Source organism: Myxine glutinosa, chromosome 11, assembly GCF_964187855.1.
Source record: "Myxine glutinosa chromosome 11, kmMyxGlut1.1, whole genome shotgun sequence".
NCBI lineage: Eukaryota > Metazoa > Chordata > Myxini > Myxiniformes > Myxinidae > Myxine > Myxine glutinosa.
The window spans coordinates 32724858-32752136 of NC_136271.1; the positions used below are offsets into that span (position 1 = coordinate 32724858).

The window sequence follows — 27279 nt, forward strand, 5'->3', positions numbered from 1 at the left end:
GTATTAACTTGATCTTTACCTAACCCCATCCTCTTACTTGTATGTACAGTGTTTCTTCCCCTCCTATTTCTCCTTTTATCATGGGACCACCCATGATATCTTCCCCCATCCAAGACCTCATTCCCTTGCTTGTTTGAGTCCAACCGTTACCCCCATTGCGCCACTGTCAGTTCATTGCCTTTTTACCCTCTGTCACCACTTCCATGAACCTAGATTTTGTGTACAAAAACATGAATGGCCTTTGAGCTGGTTCCATGCCGACACAGAAGCTACCATTATTACCCTGCGCTCGCGAAGCGAAAAGCGGGGTTAAGCATTCCTGTGTGTACGTGTGCCGTACCGTGTCTGCATTTTAAAAATTCGTTTTCTCAGCAACCGTTTGTCCGATTGAGATGAACTTTTCACCTTAGTAGGGCCTCCTCCTGTAGAATATTTTAATGATTACTATGACGTCATAGGTCACGTGGTACAGGCGCCATCTTGGAAAAACTTCGCACCTCTATATCTCTGAAACCGCTCCATGGAAAAAATTGAGACCTGGCTCATTGTCACCGACTCCCCATTGCGAATAAGATATGTTAATGATGATGTCATCGGTGCCTTCGTTATGACGTCATAATTCGACAAATACAACACTTATCCATGCAATCATTATTTAAAAAAATTCAGCAACTGTTGGTCTGATGGACACGAAATTTTCACCATAGGGGTACCTCCTCCTTTAGAATATTTTAATAATAATCATGACGTCATAGGTCATGTGTTACAGGCGCCATCTTGGAAAAACCAAAAAACGTTGCACCTCTATATCTCCAAAACTGCTGCATGGAAAAAATTGAAACGTGGCTCATTGTAAATAACTCCATATGGGGAATAGGTGTTGTTAACGATGACGTCATTGGTGCCATAATTATGACGTCATAATTCGACAGGGACAACACTTAGTCTGATCAGTTTGAAATGTATTGAGCGTGATCTATGCAACAATTATAATAGAGAATATAAATATATGATGTCATCGCTCACGTGGTCTGGCACCCATATTGGATAAAAAAAAGAAACGTTCAAAAACATAAGAGTTGGCTCACACCAAGTTGACTGCGCAGGGTAAGTATTCTATGAATACCATCTAGTTAAATATGATATGGGTATTTAGTAGTAAAGTATTCAAGTTTTGTATTTTAAACAGTGAAATGTAAATGGATATACTGGATATACGTATGGGGTCACCATGATTCGATATCCTACAGGATTTATTCATACTAATCACATTTCTGGATTTAGCTTTAACCACATTGTGCTTATTGTCTCTTTCTGTTTGTATCTTTTTCTACCTATTCTAAGCTGGGTGGTGACCGGTGGTTCTGTGGGCGAAGCATGTGGAGTTCTGCACTCGGGAAAAGCATTGGTACTGGGGGGCTTTGGGCGGCGGGAGGTGTGCACCCCTGTACTGAACGCGACAGCTGCTGGCAGTCTGCGATTCCACTTTACTGCTGGTCTGTGGTTTGACAGAAATTTGTTGAATGTCTTCGATTGATGCTGCATTTTATTTATTATATTTATTGTAGCCTTTCATATTTGTTTTGCTTTGATGTGTTTTTACCTCCGCCACTGAAGGTGGGCAGAGGTTTTGTTTTCAAACCGGTCTGTCTTGTCTTTCTGTTTGTTTGTCTGTGCACAGGGTATGTCAAAAGTTTGTTGATGGATTCGGATGAAATTTCGTAGAGAGGTTGGTTGTGTGACAAGGCTGAAATTGATAGATTTTGGTGAAGATCCAGATCCGGATCCAGATCCATTGAGTGATGGGGCTAAAAATGATATATAGCACAATATCACAAACAGTTTTGGACGGATTTGGATGAAACTTGGTGGACAGGTTGGGTGTGTGACCAGGACAAATCGTATCAATTTTGGTGATGATCTGGATCCGGATACGATAAGGTTTTAATTTTACAATTGATTCCTCACCATTGAGAGATGGAGCCAACAACGATATAAAGCATGACACTTCAAAAAGTTATGGACGAGTTACGCCAAAAGTCGGTGGATGAGTTTGTTTGGTGACGAGAACAATCCGATTAGATTTTGGTTCACGTCCAGATCCAGATCCGGCCTATCAGTGGGATACAAAACATATACTGTTCAGCCTGGCGGAGGCATGCACTCTACCGAGTACCGTTGTCGTTTGACATTGTGTTGTATTGTATTTGATTACATTGCATTGTATTGTGGACGTACCAAATTGGAATCATTGATGGAACAATCCTCCCCCCAAGTCCTCTCACAAGTCCTCTCCCTCCCACAGATCTCCCGATGTCCCTGCTCTCCATCTTGTCTCCCGCTCCCTTTATCATAAGTTTTATGTTTTATGTGTCAGTTTGTCTTTTTGTGATCAATGTTAGCTCTTTCACGAGTCTCGATCTTGTATACAAAAAAAATTAAAAAAAAAGAAAGAAAAAAAAAAGCGAATGTCTCGACTCACCGCTCGGAACTGCATTCCAGCAAAATTGAGCCAAGGCAAAAATCTAAATCTGAGACTCCTTAAGCAAAGGCTAATGGTTAATGGAAATGTCATTATAAGACCTAGCATTCAGAACCAAATGGTGATCTCTTGTCAGTTTGACTTTCATGGGAAAACCAAGATAACAGATGAAGTAATGACAAAGGAAGACCCCCATTATGGAAAGCTGAATATGGAAGACCTTTAGTAATGAGGTCGACAATTGATCCTGCAAAAAAAGGTGCATCCACAAATTGTATTTCATGAACGAGTAATCTGTATTTTTTGGAAATTATAAAGTGAAAAATTTTGTAACAATCTCCTACCATAACCTTTCACAAATTACACCATGATGGCCATGAAAAACTCTCCTAAGACCAGGATGTAATGATACTTGAAACACAAATGCAATGACAAATTGAGATTTATGTGAAAGGGCTGTTTATATATTGTAAAACTTTTAGCATGCTTGATCGGAGTCTTGTGGAGCTTGTGGAGTCCATTTTTCATGATTCTGGTGTCATTCCTACAAAAACACTTATGTGAGTAGAGATGCAGACAATGCTGCTCGAGCATGGCAGCTTTTTTGTTTAATACGTAGTTGAGGCTCATGGAGGAGTGAAATAACATTCAATGCCGGGGTTTTCATTGACACTCCAGGGACCGATCGGACATCTGACAAACATTACCCCAAAAAAGGTGGGTTATGGTGGAAATCAGGAGGAATAAAAAAGATCATACATGGAATGGAATATGGCAGTGAGCTGAAACTTTGAAGCAGTAGAGGGCGCTTGGTTAAACAGACACAGGAAGGTGCTTCCACAGGTAGGGAAAGAGAGGGCGATGAATAAGCAGGTAATCTCACAATATGGCGGTTTATTTCACCCGAATAAATTTGGGGACAGCTGGAATATCAAAAATTGCAATGTGAGCTAAACAAGTTGAGAAGTGGTGGAACATTGAAACACCACAAACCTGGGTATGATGAGAAAGCAGTAGGCCCTGCGATCCAACCTCTTGATGGATCACACCAATGATTTTAAGAGCCTTGTGTTACGTGGTCCTCCCGGTGACTACCTGGTCTCGGTGACCCCCGGACCGTGAGAGGAACTCCGCCAGAAAGATCTATTATGTATGCGCTTTCGTAACGCAATCAAGATGAATTCCAATCAATAAGAAACCCCACACCAAGGATCCGGAATAATCAATGATATATTCCCCGAGCAATCAACCATCAACAATCAGCAATCAATACTACAAAGATGTAAACTCATCTACACTAACTCTAAGATGGCCATCTTATACATTCCTCACGTGAGCCCCACTCCCGACTCCCTCCATGGTCAATGTTTCTCACAATGTCTCTCTTCTCCGCACACGGGCGGTTGAACGAACCCCGGGCGGACGTGCTCCAAACGTGCCCGTCTCGTACCGGGGACAGCTGCTGCAGCGCACACCTCCTTGCCAAGCAACGGGGCAAAACCAAGCGCGGCTTGCAACGCGCGCGAGGCCCAAAGTGCGACCCGTATGCGTCCTTGCAGACGGGGCAAAACCAAGCGCGGCTTGCACCGCGCGCGAGGCCCAAAGTGCGATCCGTACGCGTCCTTGTAGATGGGGCAAAACCAAGCGCGGCTTGCAACGCGCGCGAGGCCCAAAGTGCGACCCGTACGCGTCCTTGTAGACGGGACAAAACCAAGCGCGGCTTGCACCACGCGCGAGGCCCAAAGTGCGACCCGTACGCGTCCTGGTAGACGGTGAAGCGAACTGTGCCGGACGCTTGGTTCCGTGCACGAACCCACGGCACTTTGACGTGTCAAGGGGTAATTACTTTCGCCCGTCGGGCTTTCAAACGCCGATTCTGTTACGTTGCTCAATAGCGATACCGCTCGCCTCGGAGCTCGGCGAGGAAGAAGAAGATCGTCGCTTCTCCAGGACCTTGTGTCTTTTCTTCTTCCGTTTCCGGTCTCCTTTTTCCCAGAAGGGCTCCTGACCCTTTAATCACAACAACCGTTAATCGACTACACCTTGATAAGCAAAGACCTGAATAGTAATTCACATAAATTCGTAACACTCCCCCCCTTCAAGAAAGAAAGTTTGAACCCAGCGAAAACTTTATTTGCCGGCCAACTTGGATAAACAAACCAGATAACTCACCCCCCCCCCAAATCATCAGTTCCCCCCGGGCACAGTCATCACTTAAAAATAAAGCAACAAAATTTCACACAATCCCCTAGATTAATTCCCTCTGGACCAAGCGTCAACCACTTCTAGTTTCTCTTGAATGACGGTTAAGAGGTGGTGACCAAAGCCCCCAAATTTAAACCTCTCTATAGCACTTTTTTGGGAGGCCCAGCGGAGTATTCCCTACATGGACGCCTTAAGGAATGTGGAATTCACGGTTAGTCCGGGGAGGAAAGTTCATTACATGGACACCTTTAAGAACGTGGAGTTCACGGTTAGTCCGTGCAGGAAAGTTCACTACCTGGACGCCTTTAAGAACATGGCGTTCACGGTTAGTCCGTATAGGAGCCCCGGCTCGGCGGCTCCCCCGTATATAGTGCTTCAACTTCTCCAGACTCCTAACAGTTACGGTGGGACCCCTTGTCCCAGCCGTTACCTGACTGGCGGTGTCCTTCTCAGCCAGTGCTCTGACCTTCATTCTTTCGGGAGGTGCCGTAACTCTGGGAGCCTCCATAGTAATATCGGCTGCTGCCAACCCCAAAACTACCGCCAAGTTGTCCTCTTCTGTAGACCTCTCGACGCCTACGAAATGCCTTCCCTACTGTTATGGTCCGACCCTCCAAATCCTTACCATTCCAATTCTTCTCTGCCTCTCTGGCGTCGCTTGTGCTTGCAAACGTGACAAAGCCGAACCCTCTTGACCGTTGCGTTTCCCTGTCTTTTACCACCCGCACTTCCACCAGCGGCCCATATCTGTTGAAGACAGAGGTCAGAATTTCTTCCTCTGTGTTGAAGTTCAGTCCCCCTACAAATAACTTGGAACTTTTGTCGCCATCCCGAGCGGGGGTGGTATTATTTCCCCTGCGGGGCTCTTTACCCACCCTCGTGTTACCATAAATTTGCCCCCGGCCAAATCATTTCCGATAATCACAGATACTCCCTCTACAGGAAGCGTGGCTTGTAAACCGACGGTGACCGGTCCTGACACCAAATCGGATTCCAAATGGATGACATGAAGTGGGGCACTAACACAGCCACCGATCCCTTGTAACCGAACACAATCACCAGTTGCGGTTCTCTTTGACAATGGCAAAATGCCTTCAAGCATTAAGGATTGATGGGCTACTGTGTCCCTCAAAACCCTAACCGGTCTTGGGTTAGTCAAGTCTCCCTTGAGTGAGACCAACCCCTCATAAATATATGGTTGGTAACTCTTCTGTGGGCGATTTCTTACGTTTGCCATCGCATTCGGAGTTGTACTAGTCGGACTTCGCTCTGGGTTTTCCCTTTTCATGAGGTAACAACTGGACATCAAGTGTCCAGGTTTCTTGCAAAAAGCGCAAGTAGGCCCGGAGGAAAAACTCGTGGTCTGCCTCGGGCCCCCCGAAAAATAAGTTTGTCTTGGGCCCGTAGCCCCCTGATTTCGAACAGTTCGGGTATCAGCGTTGTCCCCATATTCATCTAGAGGCCGCCGCCATGTATTGTCGTTCTCCGCACCTGCTGTTCCACACCTCCCCTGCGGAGATCTAGGCGAGGAGTTAGGTTCGTGGACCCCTATCCGGTGTGTTAAGGCATAATCATCTGCCATGGTGACTGCGTCCCACAACTTTGGTACTTTCTTTTCCTGCAGGTACACTTTGATGTCCTCGTGGACACACTGTTGAAATTCCTCCACCAGCATCAGGTCACGCAATGCTTCGAAGTCGTTCCCGACTCCTTTTGACTCACACCACCGATCAAACATATTTTCTTTCACTCTAGCAAACTCCACATGGGTCTCACTCTCCCTCTTCCTGGCATTCCTGAATTTTTGCCAGTAAGCTTCCGGAACCAACTCATAGGCTTTGAGGATGTGCTTCTTCAATACCTCATAATCTGTACATTGGTCCATTGGTAGCGCCGAATAAATCTCTTGAGCTTTTCCCACCAGCACACTTTGCACTAGTATGGTCCAGGCCTCCTCCGTCCAGTTTAACTGTCGAGCCACTTTCTCAAAGTGTGGAAAAAATTGAGTGACTTCCTTTTCACTGAAGGGTGGAACCAGCCTCACATGTTTACCCACCTCCCAGGTTTTCTGGCTAGGTGTCGACCCCGTCAGCAAGGGTGGTACCTCTCCCCGTTCTCTCATTAACTCCAGCTCCTTGAATTTAATCTCTTGCTGAAGCGCCAGATCACGTTCCTTCAACTCCCTTTCGGCTTTTCTCTCCTCTGCTTCGAGTTTTTTTTTTTTTTTTTTTTTTTGTATACAAGGTCGAGGCTCGTGAAAGAGCGAACATTAATCACACAGAAAGACAAACCGACACATAAAACATATAACATAGGGAGCGGTAGACAAGATGGGGAGAGAGGGGGAAGGACACAAACACAACATTTGAGAGCAGTGACCGAGAGACATGGAGACATCGAGAGATCTGAGAGAGGGCGAGGGCTTGGGGGGGGGGGGGGGGGGGCGTGGGAAGGGGGCGGTGGGAGAGGTATAAAACATATGGACACTGCCAGGACTTCCAGGAAAGAAGTTGGAATTTCAAACAAGGTGGATCTGGGGTGAATTAGTGGGGGTAGAAAAGATCAAGGTTTTGGATGGGGGAAGATAAGAGATGGTGGTGAACAGCTGTTTTAAAGACCTGGAGGGAGGAGTGGGATTGAAGGGAGTGAGGGAGTTTGTTCCAGAGGCGGGAGAAAAGAGGAATGAAAGAGTGAAGGTGAGCAGAGAGCCGAGATTTCGGCAGTTTAACCATCAGAGGGTTGCTGGCAGATCTTGTGCGACCTGTAGGAATATTTGGGGGACAGAGCACAGAGAGAGCTGGGGGTGCAAGGCCGGAGAGGAGTCGGTAGAAGACAGAAAGACCACCTACCTGCCTGCGGTGAGTGAGTGAAAGGCCCTCAGAGATAGCTTCATCGCGGGAGATTCCAATAATTCTGAAAGCTTTGGTTTCAACAGCGTGAAGCCGAGCTAGGTGTGAGGCAGGAGCACCGGCCCATAGGGGAGAACAGTATTCCATTGAGCTGCGGATGAAAGCCTTGTATGTGGTGAGGAGCTCAGGTGTGCCGAGGAAGGACTTCGCACGACGGAGGATGCCCAGTCGGCGACTGGCTTTGGAGGCCAGCTTGGAAATGTGGTTTTCCCAAGAAAGATCATGGCAGATAGTGAGACCCAAAATCTTGAGCGACAGAACTTCTTGGAGAGGATTGTTGAGAAAATAGATGGGAGGGTTGTCCAGTCGATCTTTTCGGAGAGACATAGTAAGAGTGTGAGATTTGTCAGGATTGAAAGACATGTTCCACTTGTTTGACCAGTCTGTGATTTTGTCCAGGTCTTCAGAGAGTGAGGAGGCAGCAGACTGCCGATCTGAGGGAAGAGGAATGGAGCGGCAGAGAGTGGAGTCATCAGCAAAGAGATAGAGAGGATTTTCGAGAGAGTCAGAGAGATCATTGATGAAGACCAGAAAAAGCACGGGGCCCAGAACACTGCCTTGGGGAACTCCAGCCTGAACAGGAAGAGGAGATGAGAGAAACCCATTCAGGGCCACACGTTGACGACGACTAGAGAGGAAGTCCGCCAGCCATGCATGGAGATTTCCATGGATACCAAAGGAGGAGAGTTTGGTGAGCAGAGCGGGGTGCCAGACCGTGTCGAAGGCACGTGATATGTCGAGGGAGACAGCTCTAATTTCCTGTTTGGCATTGAGGACCTCCATCCATTGTTGAGACAGCAGAAGCAGCATGTCCAGAGTAGAGTGACCTGGTCTGAAACCAAATTGATGATCAGAGATCAAGCCATTGGAGAAGAGGAAAGATTTCATATCCGAAGCAATGATGGATTCCATGACTTTGCTGATAATTGGGAGAAGGCTGATTGGTCTGTAGTTGCTAGGATCTGTTTTTGCACCTTTTTTGTGCAAAGCGGTGATGTTGGCTGATTTCCAAGCAGATGGCAGTTGACCTTGAGCAAAAGAGAGGGTGAAGAGAACAGAGAGAGGGTGAGACAGAGCAGCAGAGCAGGATTTTAGGACCCGTGGGCTGATGCCGTCGGGTCCAGTCGCAGAATCAGAGTCGAGGGTTGACAGAAACTTTTCCACCTTGTCAGGAGGAAAGGACACGGAGTCCAGGAGCAGCAGGGTACGACTGGGTATGGTGGGTACAGAGAGGGATGGGTTTGGGACACAAGATTTAGAGGCAAACACAGAGTTGAGGCATTCAGCTTTTTCACGTGCGGAGTCAGCTGTGTAGCCGTTTGAGGTAAGGGAGGGGATGGAGGGGGAACAAACACCAGAAACGGATTTGACCAGACGCCACCAGGATATGGAAGAGGGAGACAGATAAGAGGTCTTGAGAACTGAGAGATATTGTTTCCTGGCTCTCCTGAGGGTGGACACACACTTGTTTCGGGCTTTGTGAAAGGAAATGAGATTTCCTTCCGTTGGATTTGCTTTCCAGGAGACGAAGGCAAGTTGTTTCTGGGCAACAGCCTCACCACAAGATTCCGTGTACCATGGACGGGAGGAAGGGTATGACAACTGAAGATGAGATGGGATAAATCTGTGCATGAGAGAGAGCAATTTACTTTGGAAGAATTCCCAGGATGAGTTGATGTCAGAGGTGGTAGAGATGGGAGACCAGTCCAGATGATTGATGGCTGCTTGAAGACCGTGCCAGTTGGCCTGAGTGAAATGCCAGACTCGTCGACGCTGAGCAGGCTCCCTGAGGATGGTCAGAGAGATGTCCACTTTAACAAGGACATGATCAGATGATCCGATCGGAGCAGAAGAAGAGCAGCAGACATTTTCAGGGAAGTTAGTCATAACCAAGTCCAGAAGAGAAGATGTTCCGTTGACTGAGATCCGGGTCGGGAAATTGACAGATTGTGTCAGTCCCAGTGAGTCGCAGAAGTCCTTTGCTGAGGAGCCATGGCTGGTGAGAGAGGTACCCACACCCAGCCAACTGGCATGATGACAGTTGAAATCACCACATATGAGGAAGAGAGAGTTGGGATGAGTAGATAGAAGTTGGTCCATATCATCAGACAGCGAGATGTAGATTGAGTCATCACTGTTTGGTGGACGGTACAACACACATATGAACAAGAGGTGGGAGCGAAGGGGAAGCCGTAGCCAGAGGTATTCCTGGGGGTGAGGTGGAGAGAGTGCAGTGCAGGGCGAGTGAGGAAGAGAGTTTTTGATAAAGATAGCAACCCCGCCTCCAGGACGAGGCTCAGGTCTATCATACTGGAGGAGGGAGTAGCCCGGGAGAGATACTATGGAATCAGAGACATCATAAAGGAGGAAAGTTTCTGTTAAGCAGATCACGTCTGGTTTGACAGAAGCAACCTGTATGGAGAGATCAGTTAAGTTTGAACGAAGGCCCCGGATGTTTGAGGTCCATACCGTTAATGAAGAGGAAGGGGGAGCATCAGATACAGAACAGGGGGGAGGAGGGGTAGGGTAAGATGTGGAAGAGGTGGAAGAGGTAGGGAGAGCTGTTGAAGGTGTGTCGTGTTGTTGAAGTGTGTTGAAGGTGTGAAGGTGAAGGGGAGGGGTTATGGGGAAGATTTGGAGGGGAGGGGTGAGTTCCCTGGCAGCTCTCCTCTCCTCTGCTTTTCTCCCTTCTAACCTTTCCTGGAGTTCTCGTTCCACTCTCCTTTCCTCTGCTTGTTTCTCTTCTCTCCTCTCTTCTGCTTTCCTTTCTTCTTCTGCTCTTTCCTTTTCTGCTTTCCTTTCTTCTTCTGCTCTTTCCTTTTCTGCTTGCCTTTCTTCTTCTGCTAACCTTTCCTGGAGTTCTCGTTCCACTCTCCTTTCCTCTGCTTGTTTCTCTTCTCTCCTCTCTTCTGCTTTCCTTTCTTCTTCTGCTCTTTCCTTTTCTGCTTTCCTTTCTTCTTCTTTTAGCCTTTCCTGGAGTTCTCGTTCCACTCTCCTTTCCTCTGCTTGTTTCTCTTCTCTCCTCTCTTCTGCTTTCCTTTCTTCTTCTTTAATCCGTTCCTGGCTCCGTAATTGCAACTCCAGTTTCCGGAGCTCAACGTCTTCTGGTTCTTCGGGTAGCCACTGCCAGGCTAACTCGTCCCATGTTCCTAATCCCACCATAGACTGTATCACCGTGGTCTGCAACTCTGCCTTCCTCAAATTAGTTCGGACCTCCAAGTTAAAATGTTTGGCCAATTTCAAGAGGTCCGCTTTTAGTAACGCTCGGAACTGTGCCTCACCAGGTGTTACCGCAAAGTTCTGTGCAACAAACGCCATGGTGACTATCGTTAACACCTGTTAACCTTCACCCAAGACTTTACCACAATTTCTCAAAAATTTACCAATTAATAATTAATTAATTAATTTTAATTAATAAAAATTATTATTTTATTATGTTATACAATTTTAGATCCCGGACGAGCCCCCAATTCTGTTACGTGGTCCTCCCGGTGACTACCTGGTCTCAGTGACCCCCGGACCGTGAGAGGAACTCCGCCAGAAAGATCTATTATGTATGCGCTTTCGTAACGCAATCAAGATGAATTCCAATCAATAAGAAACCCCACACCAAGGATCCGGAATAATCAATGATATATTCCCCGAGCAATCAACCATCAACAATCAGCAATCAATACTACAAAGATGTAAACTCATCTACACTAACTCTAAGATGGCCATCTTAAACATTCCTCACGTGAGCCCCACTCCCGACTCCCTCCGTGGTCAATATCTCTCACAATGTCTCTCTTCTCCGCACACGGGCGGTTGAACGAACCCCGGGCGGACGTGCTCCAAACGTGCCCGTCTCGTACCGGGGACAGCTGCTGCAGCGCACACCTCCTTGCCAAGCAACGGGGCAAAACCAAGCGCGGCTTGCAACGCGCGCGAGGCCCAAAGTGCGACCCGTACGCGTCCTTGCAGATGGGGAAAAACCAAGCGCGGCTTGCACCACGCGCGAGGCCCAAAGTGCGACCCGTATGCGTCCTTGTAGACGGGGCAAAACCAAGCGCGGCTTGCAACGCGCACGAGGCCTAAAGTGCGACCCGTACGCGTCCTTGTAGACGGGGCAAAACCAAGCGCGGCTTGCACCGCGCGCGAGGCCCAAAGTGCGACCCGTACGCGTCCTGGTAGACGGTTAAGCGAACTGTGCCGGACGCTTGGTTCCGTGCACGAACCCACGGCACTTTGACGTGTCAAGGGGTAATTACTTTCGCCCATCGGGCTTTCAAACGCCGATTCTGTTACGTTGCTCAATAGCGATACCGCTCGCCTCGGAGCTCGGCGAGGAAGAAGAAGATCGTCGCTTCTCCAGGACCTCGTGTCTTTTCTTCTTCCGTTTCCGGTCTCCTTTTTCCCAGAAGGGCTCCTGACCCTTTAATCACAACAACCTTTAATCGACTACACCTTGATAAGCAAAGACCTGAATAGTAATTCACATAAATTCGTAACACTTGTTATCCACAGCTTCTCAAGAGCGAGAGGTAGAATGCAGGTGTAGAAGCCCACAAGTGAGATCAATACTCCATTGTGCTTTGAACAAATGCTTCATAGGCCATGAGTGGTTCTGCATAACCAAGGAAAGACTGCCCAGTGCAGAATACCCAATCTCCACCTGACTTTGGCAGCAAGCCGGAGATGCGGTCTGCCAATGAGAGTGAGGTCAGAACTGATGCTAAGACCTGAGAGTTCAATTGACGGAGCTACTTCTAAAGGCCCATCACAAAATTCAATAGGTTGGTTTGCTTAACAGTCCTTGTGGATAAAACTGTGAAATTATGGGACTTCCCCAGGAAAAAAATCTGTTCTCGGTATTGGACCATTGGAATTATCCAGGGAAATGTGTCATTCCTGAAAACCCAAAAGGTCATTTGTTTCAAGATACGAGTGGTTTTGGGCATGTGGCCCTCATCGTTAGAGCAATTGTGGAAGGTTGATTTGTTTTTAGTTAAGACAATCAGTCTTGTCGTTCTTCTAGTGGATAGTTAACTCAACGCAAAGGCTTTAGCTTCTCCATTTTATTGCTCTTCTGTTTGTATACTTCTCAGACGGCTGCTGACCTTTCCAAGCGGCAATGTTGGAAACTCTCCATGATTGAGGTCAGCGACCATCCGATAATTATTCATGCAGAAGAAATGTGAAAAGGGGAGATAAGGCCTTTGACGTCCCAGAGCAAAAGGTTGCAAACCTCCATCCCTTAAAACATTCCTTCTTGCCTTCCTTTATTTGAATCATTAATCTTTCATCTTTTGTGCAACTTTTCTCTTGTTTGTAGAACTGTCTCCTCATATCTGTTGTCTAAATCTCGAAAACTGATGAGCTGTTTTTAAATTTTATTTTAACCCTTCCTTTGTTAACTCCTCACAATTTTCCTTTTATGATTCGTGGGTTTGGTGATAGGTCCATTGTCTGTTCCCTTTTTGTATACAGAGTCGAGGCTCATGGAAGAGCTAGAAAGCAGAATCGATCAGGACGCAACATAAGAAAAGGAACAGCGGAAAGAGAAAGGGAAAAGCCAACAGCAGGGTTGAGGACAAAATAAAATGAGACCGACAACATGGGACGCAATGGACAAGGATGAGGTGTATGAGACTATGCAAGGAGTGGATAATGTGGATGCAGAAGCAAATTTTGGAGGGGTGAGGCTTAATGGGTATTTACTGCAAATTTAGGAGGTAGTTTAACGGGTATAGAAAAGATCATGTTTTTGGATTTTTTCTTTTTGTGTGGTAAGTCGAGGCTCGTGTAAGAGCCAACACATAGAGCATATAATAGAGGGGGTGGGAGACAAGAGGGGGAGAGAGCGGGAAGTACAGCAACAGTTGGGAACAGGGACATCGGGAGATCTGTGGAAGGGAGAGGGCTGGGTACACGGGATAAACAAGATGGACACGACAAGGACTTTCAGGAAAGAAAACGGAATTTGAAGGAGGTGGATTTGGGGTGGATTAACGGGGGTATAAAATATCAAGGTTTTGGATGGGGACAAAATATCAAGGACAGCTGTTCACCACCATAAGAGATATGGTGGTGAACAGCTCCCTTGAAGACCTGTGGGAGACAAAGCACGGAGAGGACAGAGGGTGGAAACCCAGAGCAGAAGAAGACAGAGGGACCACCGACCTGTTGCCGATTCAGTGTACTTTCTCCGGCATCAAGCTGAGAAAGGTGAGAGGCAGGAGCGCAAGCCTAGAGGGGAGAGCAGTGTTCCATCAAGCCATGGATGAAAGCCTTGTAGTTAGATAAGAGTTCAGGTGTGCCAAGGAAGGACTTTGCATGACGAAGGATGCCCAGTTGAAAGCCAACCTTGAACTGTAGTTTGCCTGGGCGATGTCGGAGGGATAAGCGATGTCACAGCAGAGGGTGGAGTCATCAGAAAAGAGATAAAAAGGATTTTCCAGAAAGTCGGAGAGATCGTTGATGAATATTAGCTATACAACTGGGCCTGGGACTCTCCCTTGGGCCACTTAAGCCTCGATGGGGAGAAGAGATGCAAGGATTCCGCGTGAGATCCACACTTTTGTGTGGAAGAAGGGACTTTGGATGAAAACTTTGTCCAGTATTCTGAGTTGATGACTCAGAAAGGACTTGGCTATGTGGAGAAGGCCAAGGTGGTACCTGGCCTTTGTAGGCCATCTTGGACATGTATTTATCCCATGGAAGATTGTCACTGATAGCCATGCCAAGAAATTCCAGAAAATGCACCTCACTCAGAGGCTTCCCGCAGAAGTAGACTGGATGATGCACCTACTAGTCCTCATGGAGGGAGGGAGCGCATGGGAGAGAGACCATGGAGGGGGGGAGTGAATTTTCAAAGGCAATCGGAATATTATTGATTGGTACAAAGAACAGGTTTGGCCTCTTTGAAGCAGTTTTGAGAAGCACCATCCTTTGGAGTACGTGCTAGTGCTAAGCCAGGTGTTTCTCCTGTAGTGTAGATTTGAATATTCCATCTTTTTCTTTCACAAAAGCAGAGCCGATTAATTAAATAAATTTATTTTTTATGAATGTGTTAATGGCGTATGTTTGCCCACATTGTCTCATTAGGAATTTTCTTAGTCTGTAATTATACCTTGACTGCTTCATGAGTCTTCATGCAAACTAAGCCTGCAACATATCAGGTAAAATCAGATCATGTTTCTGCTCACTGACTGAAAACGTTAATTTGCTGGAAGTGATATTGTTGTCGGCCAGGTCTCTATGTTAATTCTCATGTCGATGTGTGTACAGGTGGAGGGGCGTGTGAGGCTGGGCAAAGCCCCCACAAGGACATCACCGTGTTTGCAGAACCAGGCGGAGGACCAGTTCAAAAACTTGAGGAACTTCAATCCATCACCTACCTTGTAGGTTTGAAAGCCTTTTTGGAATATGCTTCAAGCGATTTCACACTCCACATCTCTCTCAATTCTGTTGATGATGTATTCATGCACCTCTTCATTTCTCACTCATTAGGGTACCACATGCCTTTCAGGTTGAGGCACCCTATTGATTTTGTTATGTTTATTACTATTAGGTTTACTCTCCATGAAATGGAGAGGAAGCCTATTATTACTGCTAGAGTTTTTCTTATTATTCTTCCGCCCTATTTTGCACCTCCAAAAACTTCATAATTAATGTTCTCAGCAACCGCTGTTTGGATTGACAGGAAATTTTCACCAAATGATCGTCTCGGCTCCTAGAAATTTGTAATGCTAATTATGACGTCATAGGTCACGTGGTGTGGGCGCCATCTTGTAAAACAAATTCAACTTTTCCCCTCTTTATCTCCGAAACGGCTCAATGGAAAAATTTGAGGAATGGCTCATTCTAAAGAACTCTTCAATGGGAACAAAAGACATGTGTATCGAGTATATAAAAAATGCTAACGTTAAGAGGTTAGAATTCGTCAAACAAAAATTTTTCTCCCCCTAAAATGGGATTTTTTTTCCAGATGCTTAGTTAAAAAAAACTCAGAATGCAAAAATGTTCGAAGTCATACGTCACATGGTTCGGCCGCCATCTTGTTTTTCGTGATAAAACACAAAAACCCCTTTTCCTCCGCAACGGCTGAACGGATCGAGCCCAACCTTGGCATGCATATTCGCATACCCATGACGAACAAAAAAGTCAATGAGCACGACGTCATCCGACACATGGTTTCAGAGTTATGACGTTTTAAAGCTCAAACTAGAAATGGTATCCCCACCAAAGTTTGTGGAGATATCGAGTGGAAACCTTACACAAATGTTCCTCATGGGGGTATGTTTCAACGTTACTTGAGACGTTTTGATAAGTCACATGGTTTGGCCGCAATAAATAATGGAAGTTAAATTTTAAAAAGCTTGTAACTCTTGAACCACTGCATGGATCGACTTGAATATTTAATGCAATGTAGCTCTCATCAATCGGAAGAATTGTGCAAAATTCAAGATGATTGGATGTACGGTCTCGAAGCTATAAGTCTTTATTGTTGAAAGAAGAAGAAACACACCGATTTGTCCTTCCAGAACGTGATCACTATCACACGATCTCCCGCGGTCATTTGAACCTCAAATAAAATTCCAATTGCAGATTTCTCAATAGATGAGGTCTATTAACAAAGGAATGAAACAGATTTGCTCAAATTCTGACTTTTTTGAAATCGATCGCATTTCACCCAAAGTTTGAGGTACGAAAGAAGAAGAACGCACCCTTTTGTCCTGCCAGGATGTGATCACTGTCACACGATCTCCCGCGGTCATTTCAACCTCAAATGAAATTCCAATTGAGGATTTGTCAATAGATGAGGTCTATTAACAAACGATTGAAACAGATTTGCTCAAATTCTGCCTTTTTATAAATCGATCTCATTTCACCCAAAGTTTGAGGTACTAAAGAAGAATAACGCACCCTTTTGTCCTTCCAGGATGTGGTCATGATAACGCGATCTCCCGCGGTCATTTGAACCTCAAATAAAATTCCAATTGCAGATTTCTCAATAGACTAGGGCATGCCCGTACTATATATATATCTAAAATTATATCCCCCCCCCCCTCTATTTACATGAAATGGTTTGGTCCAAAGCGAACGGCTTGCGAGTACGGTGACAATCCCCCCCCTCTATTTACATGAAATGGTTTGGTCCAAAGCGAACGGCTTGCGAGTACGGTGACAATCCCCCCCCTCTATTTACATGAAATGGTTTGGTCCAAAGCGAACGGCTTGCGGAGTTTGGTAAAGAAATCGCCATAGCGTGCACAAACGCGCAGGAAAGCGAAAGAATCGCAAATTAGTTTTAATTAGTTTTAAAACATAGTTTAACGCCAACATAGTTTGCCAACGTGAAATAAATGAATACGCTCTCAAATGTGCCGTCCGAGGCAGAGTCTGTTCGGCACGTTCGGCACACGTGATAGCTCGCTGCTCTCTGATTGGTTGAATCGTTTTTTGGACATAGCTCGGTAACTACTTGTCCGATTAATATGAAACCTTGAAAAGGCACATCCTCGGGTCCCCAGCAATATACCTGGCAAGTTTAAAGTATATCGGACCCGTGGTTGTCGAGAAACAGCGGTCACAGACATACAAACATACAAACACACACAGAGATTACTGGAATTATAGATAGAAGATGAGGTCTATTAACAGACGAATGAAACAGATTTGCTCAAATTCTGACTTTTTTTTAACATGATCGTATTCGACATAATGTTGTGAGCAACTAAAGAAGAAGAAGAATCGTTTAGCTTCTCAGATAAAATAAATAATTCTGTCTGCAATTTCAGGTTAATCTTCTTTTTAAAATGGCTTTTTCTGCAATCAGTGCATGGATTGACATGTGTGGATGTGTGTGTGGGTGTGGGGGGGGGGGGGGGGGGGATGTGTGTGTGTGGGAGGGGTTTGGTGTGTGCGTGTGTGTGTGTGTGTTAGGGGTGGGGGGGTGGGGGTATGTGTGCGTGTGTGTGTGTGGGTGGGTGTGTGTGTGGTTGGGGGGGGGGTCTGGGGATGTGTGTATGTGTGTGTGTGTTTGTGTGTGTATGCATGTGGGGATGTGTTTGTGTGTGTGTGGATGTGTGGATGTGTGGATGTGTGTGGATGTGGGGATGTGCGTGTGTGTGGGTGTGTGTGGGGGGGGGGGGGTGGATATGGGTGTATGTTGGGGGGGGGGGGGGTTGGGGTGTGCGTGTGGATGAGGGGGGGTTGGATGTGTGTGTGTGTGTGTGTGTATGTGTGGAGGGGTGTGTGTGTGTGTGTGTGTGTGTGTGTGTATGTATGGAGGGGTGTGCGTGTGGGGGGATGGGGAATGTGTGTGTGTGTGTGGATGTGTGGATGTGCGGATGTGCGTGTGTGTGGATGTCTGTGTGTGTGTGTGGGTGGGGGTGGGGTGGATATGTGTGTGTGTGTGTGTGTGTGTGTGTGTGTGTGTGTGTGTGTGTGTGTGCAGGTGTGGGGGGTTGGGGTGTGCATATGGAGGGGGGGGGGGCAGATGTGTGTGTGTGTGTGTATGTGTGGAGGTGGGGTGTGTGTGTGTGTGTGTGTGTGTGTGGTGGGGGGAGGGTGTGTGTGTGGGGGGGGGGGGGTCTGGGGATGTGTGTAAGTGTGTGTGTGTGTGTGTGTTTGTGTGTGTATGCACGTGGGGATGTGTTCGTGTGTGTGTGTGGATGTGCGTGTGTGTGGATGTGTGTGTGTGTGGGTGTGTGTGTGTCGGGATTGTATCCAAGGGGGTTGTGTCAAAGCATGTCCAATGAAAGTGGGGTTGTCTCAAAAGTTGGTGCGAGTAAACCGGTCATCACTGCCAGCAGTTTTAAAGTGGCAGTTCTAGTTATTATTATTATTCTTCTGCTGGGTTTTTGCAGGTTTATTCCCTTGAAAATTCATCTTTCACCAAAGGACCGTTGGTCCGATTGACACAAATTTTTCATGAAAGGAGCGCCTCCTCCTGTATAATTGTTTAATGCTAATTATGACGTCATAGGTCACGTGGTATGGACACCATCTTGGAAAAACTTTGCCTCTCTATATCTCCGAAACCATGCCATAGAAAAATTTGAGAGATGGTTCATTGTAAAGTACTCCCCATATGGAATACCATGATGTCATAGGTGCCTCAATTATGATGTCATAATTTGACAAGTAGAACGCTTGATCCGATCAGTATGAAATTTCTTGAGCGTCATCGATGCAAAAATTGTATGGGATAATTAAATTGATGACGTCATCGGTCGCAAGGTTCAGCAGCCATATTGGATTGAAAATGCAAATCTTCAAAATCTTCTTCTCCAGAACGGCTTACGAGATCGATGTGAAACTCCATACAAATGATTAACTAGCCTTAGGGAATATATTTTGCGAACGATTAAGTCAGAGGTCACATGGTCTAGCAGCCATATTGGATATTACGCAAAATTTTTTTAAATTAAATCTCTCTAAAACAGCTTACCCTATCGATATGAAATTTTACAAATATGATCACAAACCATTGCTGCATATAGTTTGGAAATGATGATGTCATAGGTCACGTGGCTTGTCAGCCATCTTGGATGAAAGTAAAATAAATAAATAACTATTCCTGTGAAACAGCTTAAGCTATTGAAGTCAAACTTTATAGTAATGATCTAGTTGTCAAGGGGAATACATGTTAAAAATTTCAACATGATCGGTTGCATGGTGTAGCAGACAGAATGTTTTAATTATTTGAAGAAGAAACCTTAGAATGTTATCTTTCCCAGAACGGCTTGCTTGATCAATGTGAAACTTCATGCAGATGATCAACGAGTGTTTTGGGAATGTAGTTTAGTAATTTTAATGTTATTGGTCGAATTGTCTGTTAGCCATTTAAAAAAATTCATTTTGAATCTAAGTATTTTTTGAATTCCTTTGTATTGAACTTTTAAAATCCAATTCTGAATCTGTTTTTTTTATTGAGGGTGTCATGGGTCATGTGTCTGATGAAAGCAGGCTTGTATCAAAGCGGGACGTTGAGATACCCTGGCATCACTCTCAGCAGTTATAAAATGGCAATTCTAGTTTTTATTTTTATTTTACAGAATCCTGGACTAGTTTCACTTCCAATACCAGCAGAACTGATGCTGCCCTCTGTGAGGTTCTGTCTCCGCCAAGCAGCTCATGATGGCCTTGGTCGCCATGTTTGGGCAATTGACGCAATGCGACTACTACCACGCATCAATTCCAATGTCTCACACCTGCTACAGTTTTCCTTGAGCTTGGGATGTGATTCTGACAGTCCAGAGGGCAGGTATAACTGTGAATAACCTCTTTGTTGTTGATACAATAAAACGAGTCGCTACCAGTTTTACTGTATACTCACAAACTCATGAGGATTGTGTACTTCAATTTTACGTTATTTCATTTCATATGCAGCCTCTGGCTGCTTGTTTGCATCATTGCTGGGAGCACAGCTGTGCTGCTGATGATGTTCCCCCAGCAGGTTGGGGCAGCAATTTGGAATTTGGCCATGGTGCCGGCGATTGCTCGCCTACTCTTCACGAAGGACACCATGAGATCTTCAATGCTCACCAGCTGATGCTGGCAGATGAAACACCCAGTTTAACGTCCATCCGAGGGACAGCACACACATTGATGCTGCGAGACACCAGGATGACAGTTTATAGCTGAGCCGAGATTCAAACCCAGGCCAGATAGCTCAAAGGGGAGGTTGCATACCTCTAGGCCTTCTGCCAGCCCTTAACTTTAGGTAGACATCATCATCTGGTAGGCTGGAGAACATTATATTGAGGTCCTTTTTGAGTAGTTATTGGCCTACCCTGATCTGGAGATGCATTGTAATTCACAAACCTTTCTTTTGAGAAGAATAGGAAAAGCTATCTTTATGCAAGATTTGTAAACAACAAGTTTCGTTTTTGGACACCAGTACACTTTATTCCAAGACTTATGCAAGATAAGATGGAGAAAAACTTCAATTCTTTTGAGGACATTTTTGGAATTACCGTACGAGGTTTCTTCAGGTCAGGATAGTGTTGTGCATGAAACGACTTCCAGTATCGCTCTTTTGGTAGTGTAGACATCCCTTCTGAGATGTCTAGCATGAGTTATATTTTAAATACATATGATTGACTTGATGATCTGACGAATAACTATGCCTGGTGTTAGCTTGATGGGTAAAATGGCCAGCTTGAGATTGTGTTTTTTGTACACTAGGTCAAGGCTCGAAAAGGGCTAATGCATAGAACATATAATAAAGGGAGTGAGAGACAAGAAGAGAAGAGAGGGGGAAGCACAACAACAGTAAGGAACAGGGACATCAGGAGATCTGTGGAAGAGAGAGGGCTGGGGCAGGGAACACTGGATAAACAAGATGCAGATCTTTCGTTTCCTGAGTTTGAGCCTCTGTCAAACCGTTTAAGTAACACCAGGTGGATTGACTCAGCCTGTCATCCTTCCGAGGTCGGAAAAAATGAGTAACAACTTACTGGTAACAGGGCGGACTGCATCAGCAGCAGCTGTGCCCCCAGAAAATGATGCAACCAGCAGCCATAGGATGCACATAAGCCACCACCACTAATAAGTCTCATTTTGGTGGTTCACCAAAATAATGTCAGACTTCATATACATGAGGGTTGTGTTCTAAAGAAATAATAATTGTTACGCTTACATTTTGTTGTAACGAATGGCAACTTTGGTGGATTTATTAAATAAAACTCGCTGTTGTGGCATTTCGCACACGTTACAGGCATTGAATAGAGGGTAGATAATAGAAAGTGTAATACAACAACAGCAACAACAACAGGCATTTTAAGGCCATTTTCCCTGCAAGAGCGGGGGTTAGCGTTGCGGTCCCCATGACAATCTTCTCCATTTTGCCCTATTTTCTGCATCTCCCCTTGTTAACCCCCTTGCCCGCATTTCTTCTTCGACCATCTTTAGCCAAGTCTTTCTCTGTCTTCCCCGTCCTCTACTTCCTTCTACATTCATTTCCATCACTCTTCTCAACCAGTCACTTTCATCCTTCCTCAACACATGACCAAACCATCTCAACCTGTTCCTCTTCACAGCATCAATCACAGGCTCTATTCCCATCATCTTTCGCAATTCATCATTTGTCTTCCTCTCTCTCAACGATACTCCACACATCCACCGAACCATTCTCATTTCCACCCTTTCCAGCCTTCGTTGCTGCTCTACGTTCATTACCCATGTCTCGCTCCCATAAATCATAACACTTCTCACACATGCAGCACACACCTTTCCCTTCAGCTTCAACGACACTCCCCTCCTCGTCAGCACGCCACTCAGTTCCCGAAACTTCTTCCATGCACATCTCACTCCAGCAACCGTTGACGAGTCTGATCCACCTTCTCCATTCAGCATGTCTCCGAGGTAACAAAATGTTTTCACACCTTCCAGCTTCACGCCGTCTCCAAGATCCAACTCAACATTTCCTCCATCTGCAGCTCCCTCTGTGCACACCTTACACTTGAATGTAGCTGCCACACTGGTTAATGACCCTCTCAGACCACTACATTTTTGATGAACCCACTCAGCGCACATTGTACATTGAATGGAGTTCACTCCGACACCCTTCCTGCACACAGCACATGGCCACTTCCCAGTTCTTTCCACCTCACCACTTGCTTTACCACTTGCCATCACCTTCGTTTTTTCCGATGTTCACCTTCAGACCTTTTGTCTCCATACATTCCTTCCACTTGTTCATCTTTTCCTTCAGTCCATCCATACTTTCTGCAATCAACACCAGATCATCTGCATACAACAACTCCCATGGTAAACCCTCCTTTACGTTCTGAGCCAGCACCTCCATCACAGCTACAAATAGTAGTGGACTTAGTACAGACCCCTGATGCACTCCCACCTTCACCTCAAACTCACCACTGTTCCCGTCCTTCGTCCTTACAGCTGTGCGCGCTCTTTTGTCCATTGCCATCACTACTCTGATCAGCCATTCCTCCACTCCTAACTTCCTCAATGCCCATGTCACTACTTCACGTGGAACCCTATCAAATGCTTTCTCCAGATCAACAAACCCAAGAAACAACTTCTGCCTCTTCTCCATGTACTTCTCCTGCAACTGCCTCACAATAAAGAGCACGTCTGTCGTTCGTCTTCCTGGCATAAATCCAAACTGCATTTCATCGATCTTCACCTTCTTCCTTGTCCTCCTCTCCAACACCCTTTCCAATACCTTCATTCCATGCTCCAATAACTTTATCGCTCGATACGAGCCACAGTCCAGAGGGTCACCTTTCCCCTTGTATAGAGGGACGAGGGTACTCAGTCCCCAATCCACTGGAATGCGCCCTTCTTTCACCACCAGATTGCAGATCTCTGTCATTATCTCCACACCCCAACTTCCTGCTGCCTTCAACATATCTCCCACAACTCCCGTCGGCCCTCCCGCTTTTCTACTCTTCATTGCTTTTATCGCTTCCTCAACTTCCTCAATAATAGAAAGCGTAATGTAGTTTATTAATTGTATAAGTGCATTAAAGTGTCTGCAGTGTCCGTATATTTTGCTGAAAATTTCAAAACAATATGGACAATACACGGGAATTTACTTCCACCTTCCATGCTAGATAGAGGGCGACACTGTATATTTGCCAAACCTCTGTGGTGAGGCCCAATGGAATGGTTAAATAGAATAAAATGGAATGCCTCGGTGGAATTCAAGACCAAGGCTTTCAAGATCATTGGAATCTCCCGTGACGAAGCTGAGTCTATGGGTCGATCACTTCGCCATCGCAAACAGGTCGGTGGTCTCTCTGTCTTCCACCGCTTCCTTTCTGGTCTTGCACCCTCTGCTCTTTCCGTGCTTTGTCCCCCCCCCCCCCCCCCTGGTTTCGGCAGGGCTCACACAGTCCAACATCAACTTCCTTCTGGTGAAAATACCGAAATTCAGGTAACTGCTCCCCTCCATTCATTTGTTCCTCTATATTCCCACCTATGGGACCAACTTCCACATCCTCTTCAATTTCATTCTTCCCTCCAGGTCATCAAGACAGCTGTTCACCACCATCTCAGATCATCCCCAATCCAAAACCATGATCTTTTTACCCTTGTTAACCTCTCCTGCCCCCACTCACCCCCATCCCAAATCCCTCCCTCCAATATTCCACTTTTCCCTCCTTGGAGTTTCCTCCTGTATCCATTCTGTTCACCCCATGCCATGCGTGTTTTACGTCCTGTTTTCGTCTCTTACATCCTGATTTGTTTACTGTACTAGCTCTTCCATGAGCCTCGACTGTGTTTACAAAAAATGGTTAATTCAGCTTTTTCCTTTAGCCTTTCAACACAGCTATTGATTAAGGCCCACCTCCCCAAATGCCAAAGTATAGTGTGTATGTATAGTAAATATGTATATATGAAAATGCATATCACTTTTGATGACATAGATGATGATGAGTGTGATGATGATGAAACATCACCTTAAGCTTTTCATTTATTTTTCCTTGCAGGGTGGCTGTAGAATACTCGACCAACGAAGGCCGCACTTGGGCACCTTTGCACTATCCCTGTCTACCTATCTCCTGTCAAGGCCATCACTGGCCAGATGAATCAAGTTACAGTGTCCCCAACTACGCCAGGTGTTTGCTTTAATCTGAATGTACAGGGAGATATAATTCTATAATTATAACAGTGGTGTCCAATGCAACCTCTAATCACAATTTAAGATCGAAGACTTTTCTTTTACTTCCTTTGTCTTGGATGAAAAATTGCACTTGCCTTGCCCAATCAGCACAAAATGTCTGTAGGATGATAAACCGTGAAAAGCAAGATGCTCACGATTCCACAAATGAAGCTTTTAAAATGCCAATTTAGGAGCATTGAAGTGTTTAAATTCGAGCATGTAAAGGTGAGACATGAAAATATTGTTACAGTCACAGTCCATTCCAGTTACCTGGTTGAAGTCCTGCTGGGAATGTCAAATCAAGCGCTACCTCAGCTAAGTTCACAGCCCTGAGTAAGTTCCCGGGCCTGTTTGCCACATCAGAATACCACTCGTTGGGACCGCGGAATTAACCTAAGGAAGCGCCAATAGGCACGAGTGAGCTTTCCAATCAGGCCGAGCAACCATAGATTGTGAGCGTGGCCTGAAACCAGTTTGAGCTGGCTTTCTGAACTACATACACTACAACGAAGTGTGCCCGTCTACTCACCCATTCCCGGACCCGTGACCACATCACCCCCGTCCTTTGCAAGCTTCACTGGCTCCCCATCTCCCAGAGAATCCAATACAAAATCCTCCTCTTGACCTACAAAGTCCTCCATAACCTGGCCCCATCCTACCTGGCTGACCTCCTCTCCAGACACACTCCCACCCGCAACCTCCGCTCTGCTGGTACCAACCTCCTGACCCCCCCCCCCCATCCGGACCAAATTCAGATCCTGAAGGGGACAGGGCCTTCTCCATCGCTGCTCCCACCCTCTGGAACTCACTACCTCACACCATCAGAGACTCCTCCTCACTCACCACATTCAAAACATCACTCAAGACCCACCTGTTCAACACTGCATTCAACATTTAACCCCACAGCATCTAACCCCTGACTATCTCTTCTCCTTCTCCCTCCTTTGTGCTTTGAATATTTCCCTATTGATTCTTCTTTTTTTGCAATTGTTTTTATGTTTTGCTATGCATTATGTTTTGCACTCTGTCAAAGCGTCTTTGGGCTTCCTGAAAAGCGCTATATAATATAAATGCATTATTATTATTATTATTACAACAACCGACAACCAGAGGCAACCAGAACTAGAAGAATCCAACCCCAAAACCAGGTATATTTATTAAAACGTAAATGTCATGGCAGAAGGAAGTATAGAAAAGAAGCAATCATTTTAAAGCAATCACAACAAAAATATATCACGTAGTCAACAAATTAACCCATTAACTCCTACTCGACACATGCTCTCGAACAAACCAAATGACAAACAGCAAATCGAAGGCAGGCACAAAGCGCCCCTCCCTTTATATAAGGGATCGTTTCTCTGTATGCAGCTTTAACATGGGGACTGAAAATACTCCTCTGACCTCTCCCTCTCTGGCGCACACTCCTCAAAGCTCTTTCTGCCCTGATGCACACTCCTCTGAGCTCTCCCTCTCTGGCGCACACTCCTCAAAGCTCTTTCTGCACTGATGCACACTCCTCTGACCTCTCCCTCTCCGGCACACACTCCTCAAAGCTCTTTCTGCCCTGATGCACACTCCTCTGAGCTCTCCCTCTCCGGCACACACTCTTCAAACTCTTTCTGCCCTGATGCACACTCCTCTGAGCTCTCCCTCTCTGGCGCACACTCCTCAAAGCTCTTTCTGCCCTGATGCACACTCCTCTGAGCTCTCCCTCTCTGGCGCACACTCCTCAAAGCTCTTTCTGCCCTGATGCACACTCCTCTGAGCTCTCCCTCTCTGGCGCACACTTACCAAAGCTCTTTCTGCCCTGATGCACACTCCTCTGAGCTCTCCCTCTCTGGCGCACACTTACCAAAGCTCTTTCTGCCCTGATGCATACTCCTCTGAGCTCTCCCTCTCTGGCACACACTCCTCAAAGCTCTTTCTGCCCCGATGCACACTCCTCTGAGCTCTCCCTCTCTGGCGCACACTCCTCAAAGCTCTTTCTGCCCTGATGCACACTCCTCTGAGCTCTCCCTCTCTGGTGCACACTCCTCAAAGCTCTTTCTGCCCTGATGCACACTCCTCTGAGCTCTCCCTCTCTGGTGCACACTCCTCAAAGCTCTTTCTGCCCTGATGCACACTCCTCTGAGCTCTCCCTCTCTGGCACACACTCCTCAAAGCTCTTTCTGGCCTGATGCACACTCCTCTGAGCTCTCCCTCTCTGGCGCACACTCCCCAAAGCTCTTTCTGCCCTGATGCATACTCCTCTGAGCTCTCCCTCTCTGGCGCACACTCCTCAAAGCTCTTTCTGCCCTGATGCACACTCCTCTGAGCTCTCCCTCTCTGGCGCACACTCCTCAAAGCTATTTGTGCCCTGATGCACACTCCTCTGAGCTCTCTCTCTCTCTGGTGCACACTCCTCAAAGCTCTTTCTGCCCTGATGCATACTCCTCTGAGCTCTCCCTCTCTGGTGCACACTCCTCAAAGCTCTTTCTGCCATGATGCACACTCCTCTGAGCTCTCCCTCTTTGGTTCACACTCCTCAAAGCTCTTTGTGCCCTGATGCACACTTCTCTGAGCTCTCCCTCTCTGGTGCACACTCCTCAAAGCTCTTTCTGTGCTGATGCACACTCCTCTGAGCTCTCTCTGTCTCTGGCGCACACTCCTCAAAGCTCTATCTGCCCTGATGCACACTCCTCTGAGCTCTCTGTCTCTGGCGCACACTCCTCAAAGCTCTATCTGCCCTGATGCACACTCCTCTGAGCTCTCTGTCTCTGGCGCACACTCCTCTGAGCTCTCTCTCTCTGGCACACACTCCTCTGAGCTCTCTCTCTCTCTGGCGCACACTCCTCTGAGCTCTCCCTCTCTGGCTCACACTCCTCAAAGCTATTTCTGCCCTGATGCACACTCCTCTGAGCTCTCTCTCTCTGGCGCACACTCCTCAAAGCTCTTTCTGCCCTGATGCATACTCCTCTGAGCTCTTCCTCTCTGGCGCATACTCCTCAAAGCTCTTTCTGCCATGATGCACACTCCTCTGAGCTCTCCCTCTTTGGTGCACACTCCTCAAAGCTCTTTGTGCC

At 46.3% G+C, this 27279-nt stretch overlaps 1 protein-coding gene across 3 annotated transcripts in view; it reads left to right on the top strand.

The window, feature by feature from the left end:
- The window catches only part of RELN (reelin), a 515504-nt gene that overhangs the window by 68998 nt on the left and 419227 nt on the right, over nt 1-27279 (top strand). For all 3 annotated transcript variants that reach the window (XM_078786532.1, XM_078786533.1, XM_078786534.1), the window contains exons 12-15: nt 1345-1496; nt 14866-14978; nt 19641-19849; nt 24045-24173. In XM_078786532.1, the coding sequence (XP_078642658.1) occupies nt 1345-1496; nt 14866-14978; nt 19641-19849; nt 24045-24173 (603 nt within the window). The remainder of the gene's footprint in view (nt 1-1344; nt 1497-14865; nt 14979-19640; nt 19850-24044; nt 24174-27279) is intronic.